The sequence below is a fragment of the Haliotis rufescens genome, unplaced genomic scaffold, assembly GCF_023055435.1.
Source record: "Haliotis rufescens isolate VD_foot unplaced genomic scaffold, xgHalRufe1.0.p SCAF_10, whole genome shotgun sequence".
Classification (NCBI taxonomy): domain Eukaryota; kingdom Metazoa; phylum Mollusca; class Gastropoda; order Lepetellida; family Haliotidae; genus Haliotis; species Haliotis rufescens.
The window spans coordinates 33,060,003-33,071,753 of NW_025963780.1; the positions used below are offsets into that span (position 1 = coordinate 33,060,003).

At 42.5% G+C, this 11,751-nt stretch overlaps 1 protein-coding gene across 4 annotated transcripts in view; it reads right to left on the reverse strand.

Annotated features, from left to right (window-relative positions):
- Positions 1 to 2,094: 2,094 nt before the first annotated feature.
- The window catches only part of LOC124130986 (5-hydroxytryptamine receptor-like), a 136,188-nt gene continuing 126,531 nt past the window's right edge, over positions 2,095 to 11,751 (reverse strand). For all 4 annotated transcript variants that reach the window (XM_046494037.2, XM_046494038.2, XM_048389631.1 and 1 more), the window contains one exon: positions 2,095 to 5,398. In XM_046494037.2, coding sequence (XP_046349993.1) covers positions 3,839 to 5,077 — 1,239 coding nt within the window. In that variant the 5' untranslated portion in view covers positions 5,078 to 5,398 and the 3' untranslated portion in view covers positions 2,095 to 3,838. The remainder of the gene's footprint in view (positions 5,399 to 11,751) is intronic.

Below are 11,751 nucleotides of genomic sequence, written 5' to 3' on the forward strand. Positions count from 1 at the left end.
AATTTTCACACAGCAACAAGGTTTCGACATCAACGTGAACTATTACACAGCAACAAGGTAACTATCACACAGCAACAAGGTATGACATCAACGTGATATATCAGACAGCAACGAGGTTTGACATCAACGTGAACTATCACACGGCAACAAGGTGTGACATCAACGTGAACTATGACAAAGCAACAAGGTGTTACATCAACGTGAACTATCACACAGTAACAAGGTATGACATCAACGTGAACTATCACACAGCAACAAGGTATGACATCAACGTGAACTACCACACAGCAACAAGGAATGACTTCAACGTGAACTATTACACAGCAACAAGGTGTGACATCAACGTGAACTATCACACAGCAACAAGGTATGACATCAACGTGAACTATCACACAGCAACAAGGTATGACATCAACGTGAACTATCACACAGCAACAAGGTGTGACATCAACGTGAACTATCACACAGCAACATGGTGTGACATCAACGTGAAATATCACACAGCAACAAGGTATGACATCAACGTGAACACTCACACGGTAACAAGGTGTGACATCAACGTGAACTATCACACAGCAACAAGGTGTGACATCAACGCGAACTATCACACAGCAACAATGTATGACATCAACGTGAACTATCACACAGTAATAAGGTGTGACATCAACGTGAACACTCCCACAGCAACAAGGTATGACATCAACGTGAACTATCACACAGCAACAAGGTATGACATCAACGTGAACTCTCACACAGCAACAAGGTATGACATCAACGTGAACTACCACACAGCAACAAGGTATGACATCAACGTGAACTATCACACAGCAACAAGGTATGACATCAACAAGAACTATCACACAGCAACAAGGTATGACATCAACATGAACTACCACACAGCAACAAGGTATGACATCAACGTGAACTCTCACTCAGCAACAAGGTGTGACATCAACGTGAACTATCACACAGCAACAAGGTGTGACATCAACGTGAACTACCACACAGTAACAAGGTATGACATCAACATGAACTACCACACAGTAACAAGGTATGACATCAAAGTAAACTTTCAAAGAAAGCAACATTGTGGGACATCCATGTAAACTGCGGTAGGATATGACATCAACATGAACATGCAACATGTTCATTCATCAACGTTAGCTGCTTCACACAGCAACAGAGTGTGGCATCAAAGTAAACTGTCACACAGCAACAGAGTGTGGCATCAAAGTAAGCTTCACACAGCAACGGAGTGTGGCATCAAAGTAAGCTTCACACAGCAACAGGGTGTGGCATCAAAGTAAACTGTCACATAGCAACAGAGTGTGGCATCAAAGTAAGCTTCACACAGCAACAGGGTGTGGCATCAACGTAAACTGTAATACAGAAACAGGGTGTGGCATCAAAGTAAGCTTCACACAGCAACAGGGTGTGGCATCAAAGTAAGCTTCACACAGCAACAGGGTGTGGCATCAAAGTAAGCTTCACACAGCAACAGGGTGTGGCATCAACGTAAACTGTAATACAGAAACATACCGACGATGATAATTTGGTAATCAAGATGTAATTAACGGACATCTAGAAGAACACAAAACTGACCTCACTTTGATGTTAGCTGATTAAACCCTCTCTCTAATAGCTGACTCATATATTGCGATTCTACTCTTCAACTCGTACCGTATTACCTTTCTAAAAGTAAAGGATAATCATATTCCAGTATCTAAAAAAACCTTCACGTCACGTGGTAATCAATTCTGAAACCCGACGCCACTACAATAGATTACTTCAAAAATAACAAACAGCGAATGCTGGAATACATTGAGTTTGAAAATTAATCATGTTGATCTCTTCGTTCGTTAAACTGTATAAAAACTATATATAAAGAAATTAATCAATGTTGTCCCTGGTGACCTTTATCGAGAACAGGTTAACATTCCAAGTTAAACAGGAAACCTCACATAATCTCCTATGAATAAAAGAAGATTATAAACATCGACTGTTATACACGACTAACGTCACGATACAGTCAATAGTAAACCTGAAACGTGACACGGACGTAATGGCTGAATGTAAAAATCACGTAACGCAGACTGTTGTTTTAATGTTTTAATGTGCTGATTTAAAACCGTACAGGACGTATTATCACATGAGCGATGTCTGTCTTAACGTGAGTATATCGGCTGATAGCGACTGTATTAACAAGCAGTATTGCAGGACAGAAAGGTATCACATATTCAACATGGCTGTATTTCCTTGGGGTCGGAGAGCCATGTTTCCCAGGTTTACACGTCGGCGAGGACTAGGTATTGTCCGATTGATTGTTGAAGGAACAAGAGGGAAAGGTCAAGGTGGAAACTAGCATACATAAACAACCTCGTGAACACTTGAATAGATATATAAATAAGAACGAAGGCTGTAAACTCATATATACATAAAAATCAGACGTCTGTGAATCAAGGGACACATATATGAAATGCTCAATTGGACACAAGTCGTCAATAATTTCGACCTTTATTCTAATGCTAATTCTCTCAGTAACGATGCAATGTTCATTATGAATAGTCATCATACAATATAAAAGTATTCCTTTGTTGCACTTTTATTATTTTGGTAGGTGTAAATGGTATTTAATAATGCTTTGAATAATAAGTCAGGACAGATAACGGAGAATCGTCCTTACACCATCCCTGTCTTGCTTCAAGTACATCTAACATGACAGAATTACAAATATAATACTGGTTTGTTTGGAGCTATTCTAAAACATAAGCTGTTACAAAATAATTGAAACGAGATATATCAACATCTATACAATGTGCATCCTCATGGTCATAATGTAGAAGGGTTATTTTTTATTCATGACATTCAAATAAAAACGAAACAAAAAGACGCTAAAGTTTTAGTTGTTCCCTTTGACATTTAAACAGAGAAATGGGAATGGATACCTTCATGTCCTGTGGATGGAATAGCAGCCAGCTTGAGGGTGTCCAATGTCGGGGGCCATCGACATCAGACAGCTCAAAGCCTTAAAGTCTACAAACAGGCAAGCACATCTTAAGCTACTCACGAGATGGAGCAACAATACATTTACAAAAATACCTTTAAACCAATCTGGAACTAAATGTCTATGTCATATCACTTGTGTTGTGTTCTAGACGGCTGCTCGTCAGCATGCTGGTTATATGGATGTATACAGATAAACATCGATGATATTTTATCAAAGCGAATTAATGATCACTTACTTCTATGGGAATGTCAACGTTATGATGACTTTATGTCATACTAACAATCATCTTAACGCAGTGTCCCTTAGTGCCACTCAAAACTTCCCGTCGAGGTAAGAATTACCCTGGTAAATGGTTCTGTCTTTCATTTATATACACTTCCATGAGTCATTTACTCTGCCATTGCGGCAATGAATCCGCCTCCGTAGCTACCAATCACGGTAGATCAACGAGTCCCATAATATACATAACCAATACTTGAAGGAGCGCATTGGGTGATGGCTTTATAAAGTCTGCAGCAAGGGGTAGCGCTGACACCGCTGCTGTTTTGTCCTCGGGAGATCCTCTGAAAACGTACATTTAGAGGCTATTTTACCTCTTGGGCTACTCGCCATGAGCCACAATGTTAAAGGCCAGGTTGAGAACACTCAGAGGTCACAGCATACCTGCAGTTGCAACATTTCAAAAAGTCATAAAAATAGATAGATACATAAATACTACCACTGGAAAAAATACACTGTTGGCACGCCGAAACTCATATTATCGCTGTCCATGGCGGTCCACTGGCCTTTATTTTGGAAAAAACACAGTTACTGGAATTCGGGCGAGGCCTATTACCTTTCCCTGGAATATTTTCCGAACAAAATTTTCCGGAAAGCATTCCGGAATTCCGGACTGAATATTGTATATATGACAGGATTAAGCAGGCTGTTAAGATAACCAAGCCACAGCACGATACTGAAAACAACATTAGGGACCTTGTCTGCTTCAGGGAGGAAGGGGTTGACAAGAGCACAGATAAAAAATGGGAGCCAACACATTATGAAAGCTCCAGTGATGATTGCGAGAGTTCTGGCTGCTTTTCGTTCGCGTTTAAGTTCTAGTTTCTCCTTCCGAGACATGGCCAGCTTAGACTTTTCTGCAGCGGTTTGCAACATAGCAGCATTAGCATCATCTTGAGAGTTCTCATTACCATTGGGAACTGTTTCGTTCTCCGAGCTGTTTTTCTCCTTCTTTTTCAGGCTGTTTTCAGGTGAACATCCATTGCAGTTGGACACAACACTATATTCTGTTTTGGGCGATATGGTCGTGGTAGTAGCGTCTTCTTGAATAATTTTCTTCTTATCTTTTTTCTTTTTAGGGAACTTGTTTTTCCTGATCCTTGCTCTCGCAACTTGGTATATTCGAATGTAGATTATTATCATGACTATCATTGGAAGATAAAAGGCACAAACCGTTGAGAAAATAGTGTAGCCATGATCTTGGCTAATAACGCACACGCCGGTTTTATCGGGGTCATTATTTGCGTCCTTCCAGCCAAAAAGTGGTGGGATGGATATTGTCATCGCAACTGTCCACACTATAGCAATCATTATGGTGATCCGTTTAGCACTGCGGTTACGAATATACTCTATGCTGGTGACTGCCCAGTATCTATCCATTGCTATGGCAACGAGATGCAGAATGGAAGCAGTACAGCAGAGAACGTCGAAAGATATGTGCATGTCACAGATTTCAGCTGGAAGGAACCACACTTTACTTATTTCAGAAACAACAGAGATAGGCAAGACCAGAACTGCCACCATCAAGTCCGCTACCGCCAGTGACAGGATCAGATAGTTGGCCACGTTGTGGAGATTGCGCTCCAGGATCACGGCAGCGATCACAAACACGTTCCCTATGATCGTTACCAGGATAAAGAGACCGAGGACTGTCGTAGTTATCACTAAGTGTTCAAAGCTGTGCATTTGAATGGAGAATGGAGTGAATACGGTGACGTTGTTCACAGCCTCCGTCGTAGGACCCGGAAGTCCTGTCTGGTTGAATTCCATTGGAACAAGGCTTTCCGTCATTATGCCTATGTTGGTTCCTTCTGTTTCGATAGGCTGTTACACAGATCAGTCATAAAGATAGATTCCCATTGTGGAATCTAGATAAATAGGTACACACTCTTCAAGTCTCTGCACAAACGGTAATACAGTTCACATGTTGTAAAGCACTGGAGTGTTGGAAGATAGTTCACCACGCCGGGTGGCCCAAGCCCAAGGGTTCTAGGGAGGAAACCACTTCACGGTTACGTACGGCATTCACATTTATGTCAGTCTCGTGTTGCTGCTGTGTTGCTATAACTGGTACCGGGATCCTCGTCGTGCCATCATTAGTTGCTTTCCACTCTGAAACACAGGAAGGCACATTATGATTAACCCATATGTTCATCACAACGACCACACAGAGGAAGCTCCTTACAATAGTGGTGTGAGGTAAAATTTCAAGATTATTGCAGTTATAAAGCGAAAATAACGTGTGTGTGTGTGTGTGTGTGTGTGTGTGTGTGTGCGTGTGCGTGCGTGCACACGTGTGTGTGCATCTGCTTGTACTAATCCTGACTAATTCCGGTTTAACAGTGGTAGCCGACTGAGATACCATTTTGCAGTTTAAAATTGATATTCCACTCAGACACAGTATACCGACTCCGGGCCGAAAAGTCCTTGTTTTATACCCTCAATGCCAAACGCCAGACAGGGTAACAACAAGTACATTTTTTAAATATCTTTTGGTTTGACGCAAAGATTGAACCATCGACTTTTGGCTCTCCGGGCAGACGCTCAATCCACTACACCACGGAGCTGGTCTTTACAATAAGGGGGTGCGTCATCTAAGGCGCCGCAATTCTCTGTGCAAATTTGGAATATCTTCCTAGGGTTGTCAGCACTCGTGCAAATGGGCTTCACTGAAGTTGTCTGATGATTTTGACCTGCATCACTTTAATGCTTTCCTTCCACATTAAGCTGACACTACATATGTACCGGCCATCTGCAGAGATAAAGACGTAACGCCGTGCTACCAAAATACTTTTCTAAAACGAAAATGGATCGGTTAACAATATTTTGCAATGTTCAAATCAATTATCCAATTGATATACAGCATGGGGTTTGGGTGGTATTCTCGTAGGTACGGTAATTGGAATCACTTCAGAGTTTCATTTTCAACGGAAAATAGATTATCTTGGAATTACTGAGACACAAATGAACTAAGACGATGGTAGCTGGTTTACCAGTGAGTGTGAGTTAGTTGGGTTTAACGCCGCTTTTAACAGTAATCCAGTTATATCGCGGCGTGTCAGCTTAATGTGGGAGGGAAGCCCGAAGTGATACAGGTCTCAGACGTTTACCACTTCTGTGAAACCCATGAGCATGGGTATGGTGCTGACAAACCTAGAAACATAATCGGGGCGAACCGGGATTCGAACCCACAATCATAGGTTTCTGGCGTGCCCAAGAAACGTAACTCTGCAGTGCGAATCGCGGCGCCTTAGACGACTGGGCCACCCGTGCACCCCCCCCCCCCCCCCCCCCCCCCCCGCCCCCCTACCCCACCCACCCGGTTAACCTGTGACAAGAAGTAACCTGCCAGATGTACGGTTCTTATCGCTCATGTATAGAGCTGTAATGAGACCATTAGACTTCATTTTAAATTATTGGTTCATAGGCGCAAGGCTTGATCTATTGAACTCCAGGTTATGTCCGGGTTTCCACCCATGACTGCACTATGCAGTAACTTCTTTCTATCTACACATCATTTTGAGTCAACATTGCCTGCGGACAGTTACGCTAGCTTGATAAACATGTATAATTTGGAAAACTGATGGTGGTGTATTGATGCATTATTTGTTTTACAGTACATCAAACAAAACCCCTCCATCCATGGCAATTCTCAGAATATACTTGACAGCTGTTGACAAAAACTGCCTGTTGGTACATTGTCATATATCATTCACCACGTTTTTCTGATGCAACCGTTTCCAATCGGAGTGCTTCGATCCATCATGCTGATAAAACACAAACAGGATCTATCACTCACCTAAATATATGCGTTAAGCCTTCTACAAACGCCGCGCAGTGGTAATACAACAGTAAGTTAATACAACCAGGGCAATATACTCTGTAAAGAACGCTGATATGTTTTTATATGTAATGAAGGATACATGTGCATTCTAGGAACATAATGTATTACTGTGACGGGAAAGATAGTAGGCTTTGCAGTGTTATAAAAACATAATCATAGTTAACAATACTTCGTTTGGCAAGCATTACATAAGAGTTATTGTCATTGAAAACAACCGTGCATTCATCTGTACTGCTTGTGATATTATTTAGACGAGCTAATAAAGTCCCAATCTACACGACAGATGTGACTATAGATCAAGGATGAGTTGTTCCAGAAGAATACACTGCGAGCACTGCAATGAATAATATATTGACATTCATGATTTCTTTTTAAGTCTGATCAGCATATCCATAGAAATGCATTATGATCAAATAATATTGTGTGCAAAACATAGTTACATAAACGCTTAAATAAATGCGATAAACCCCTTTCCAGAACCATCAGAACTCTCCGCTACAAGCAAAGCCAATTGTACGATTCCGACTATACCATAAGCATGTGTTTATGAATCAGTCAATCAGTTTTATTCAGTACTTAAAAGGCCACAGGCCTATAGTACACTGCGTATCTAATAAATACGAATTGTACTGTAGGCCTGTGGCCTTTTAAGTACTGAAAAAAACTGATTGACTGTTTTTGAATCACTATAGTGATGACACCAGGTGTCCCAAGTGGAACCATAGTTCTTTAACTACTATTTGGTTGTATGTCTGTTACATGTAGGTGTTTAATGCGCAATAATCCAGCTATCTGTTAATAGTCGAGGCCAGACAAATTTGTGATTAACATCATCTGCATTGGTCCACACAATGAGGATATGATGACAGGACTCAACCAAGCCACCGAGCCTACAACCCGATCCACTTAGACGCCTCCTGCATCAAACATAGTTCGCTGGGGACGTATATTCTCAGTCTAGCATCAGTGACCCTGACAGTAGAACAGTGTTTCTGCCTTCTCACAATGACGTAGGGCGTCGCGTCGAACGCAACCTTTGACCAAACACTGGCTGGCAGAGTAGCCGAAGGGATGTATAACTAGCGAGTATGTCAAAATGATTGCTTACATAGACAATTGATGAATCCAAATGTAGCGATAGGCACACACATTTATAATCTGGTAGGATATTAGGATGATGTGCCAGAAAACAAATGAGGTAGTTGTAAATATTTATGCAAAGACCGAACGGTCAGCAATATTGATGGATGAGTAAGTCTGCGTCAGAGGACGGAGCTATATTGAATCGTGGAGAATGATGAAGACGAGTTTAATTATCATCGGACGTTGCTGATTACCCTGTGTGATAAATGATAGTTTTATTTACCCTATAAGCGAGGAGGTACAGACTAACGAATGTAATAATAATAATGCCAGTACATACACATGCATTTGTACACAATGCTGAAACACAATGTGTACCGGTTGTAATACGTCATGCATACTCATGGGTGTTCCGTACCCACAGTCTATATCACTCGGCAGTTTCACTAAAAACTCGGCAGTTCCACCACGAACTCGGCAATTACAGCACGGACTCGGCAGTTACAGCACGGAATCGGCAGTTTCAGTAAGAACTCGGCAGTTACAGCACGGAATCGGCAGTTACAGCACGGAATCGGCAGTTACAGCACGGAATCGGCAGTTACAGCACGGATACGGCAGTTACAGCACGAATACGGCAGTTACAGCACGGACTCGGCAGTTACAGCACGAACTCGGCAGTTACAGCACGGACTCGGCAGTTACAGCACGGACTCGGCAGTTACAGCACGGAATCGGCAGTTTCAGTAAGAACTCGGCAGTTACAGCACGGAATCGGCAGTTACAGCACGGAATCGGCAGTTACAGCACGGATACGGCAGTTACAGCACGAATACGGCAGTTTCAGCACGGACTCGGCAGTTACAGCACGGACTCGGCAGTTACAGCACGGAATCGGCAGTTACAGCACGGAATCGGCAGTTTCAGTAAGAACTCGGCAGTTACAGCACGGAATCGGCAGTTACAGCACGGAATCGGCAGTTACAGCACGAATACGGCAGTTACAGCACGGAATCGGCAGTTACAGCACGGAATCGGCAGTTACAGCACGGAATCGGCAGTTACAGCACGGAATCGGCAGTTACAGCACGGAATCGGCAGTTACAGAATGGACTCGGCAGTTACAGCACGAATACGGCAGTTACAGCACGGACTCGGCAGTTACAGCACGAACTCGGCAGTTACAGCACGGACTCGACAGTTTCAGCACAGACTCGACAGTTACAGTATGGACTCGACAGTTACAGCACGGACTCGACAGTTTCAGCACAGACTCGACAGTTTCAGCACGGACTCGACAGTTACAGCATGGACTCGACAGTTACAGCATGGACTCGACAGTTACAGCACGGACTCGACAGTTTCAGCACAGACTCGACAGTTTCAGCACGGACTCATCAGTTTCAGCACGGACTCGACAGTTTCAGCACGGACTCGACAGTTTCAGCACGGACTCGACAGTTTCAGCACGGACTCATCAGTTTCAGCACGGACTCGACAGTTTCAGCACGGAATCATCAGTTTCAGCACGGAATCATCAGTTTCAGCACGGACTCGACAGTTACAGCACAGACTCGACAGTTTCAGCACAGACTCGACAGTTTCAGCACGGAATCATCAGTTTCAGCACAGACTCGACAGTTTCAGCACAGACTCGACAGTTTCAGCACGGAATCATCAGTTTCAGCACAGGTGTGTCAGTACCATACCCATGTTCGTGGGTTCCTCCACAGTGGTAATTGTCTAAGACCTGCATAACTACGTTCTCTCCGCCAACATTTAGCTGCTACACCGTCACATTACTGACATGTGTTTCAAAGATTTGAACCAAAGACGGAACCTAACTCGCTCAATCACCATTAAGTATGACCGGCGAAAGTCTTCACGTCCAGTGATAGACATAGATGAGGAGGTTGAATGCATTTATTCTATGAATGTTTAAAAAGTCTTCCATTTAAATGAGCGTAACAAAATATCCATTTCAAAGATTTTGAAAATATAATAAAATTCGCCTTTCCTTACATGAAACTTCCACCATTTGCTTATTTTAACTACCAATCTTTTCACATGTATACTGGAAGATATATATTTCGGAATTTATTAAATAATTCCTTGCATTTCTTGTGTAATTATTCCTATTATACCGTTTTCGACGTTGAATGTTAGTACCGTTTTGCTGCAGTGTAGTTTTAACCTGCTCCTCTTTCCTAGTAAAGAGGGGCGGTCGGGTAGCCTAGTGGTTAAAGCGTTCGCTCGTCACGCCGAAGACCCGGGTTCGATTCCCGACATGGGTACAATGTGTGAAGCCCATTTCTGGTGTCCCCCGCCTCGATATTGCTGGAAAATTGTTAAAAGCGGCGTAAAACCAAAGTCACTCACTCCTAGTAAAGATAACATAAAAACGGCAATGAATTCTAATAAATACAGCAATCAATCTGAAAATATCTGTTTTCCAATTTTGAAATGATTAATTAATAAGTTTCGGTACATTTCATCGAGATATAACAAATGCACCAGGAAGTGGTCAAGGAAGATCTTCCGAATGAACCTTAAACACTGAACACAGCGTAGGAAATCTATATTATTACCCTGAACACGTAACAAATGGATTTTTTTCCAATTTCAAAACTAAAAATACATCATTCACTATATATACCGCTTCCGGACAGAAACGACATTGCTCAGTACATGGTCCTTCCTCAGTACGCTCGACCGCTTCACAACATGCGGCACATGTCTATTACCAGGCAAAAACTGCTGCATCTAAGTGTTAAATCATTTTTTGCCGCCAGATATATTTTTTTCACCTTCTGCGTTTAACCTCCACCGGAAAGTGGAAGTGGGGCTGTCAAATGCTGTTACTGTCATCGCCAAGGGCCATACGCCAGTGTATTGCATCGATATTCTTTGAAAACAGCAGGGAAAATCTGGCAAATGTGTACTGTATCCCTTTAGCCACATGATGGGCTCGTGGCGAAGACCTCCCTGTGATGCTGCTAGTCGGACGTCTGTTAAATGGAGTGTCGTCAATGCATTTCAAGCTCCCCTGCTGCAAGATCCAATACATTAGTTGAGTGTGGAGAGGGAAGGAGGTAGGCGAAGACATAACGCGTCATGGTCATGAGACTGCACACAACAGCGCCCATCTTAAGTTTGTTCATATCGAAATTGATCCAAGGAAATGGGTTTTCATGACATGGTGAAACAGAAACGTATTAAGATACTTTCCAGGTCATCAGAGCGTCTGTTTTTGGTGAAATGGGAAGAGTACATTGAACTTTCAACTAATGATCCAGTTGTAGATTCTAAGCACATATTTTACACACACGAATCAAGTCTAACAAGACAATTCGTGGATGTAGTGCATCCTGCAGATAGTGTTAAAATTTGAGATGATCAGGTATACAGCAACTGATAGATAAAACCACAGTTGATGATGGTGTTGCGCTTATGAAGGATAATCAGATAGTGGTTGCGGACTGCATTGACGCTGCAGACAAACATTACCGCTGATCAGGCAGCAGACATGGGATTCAAA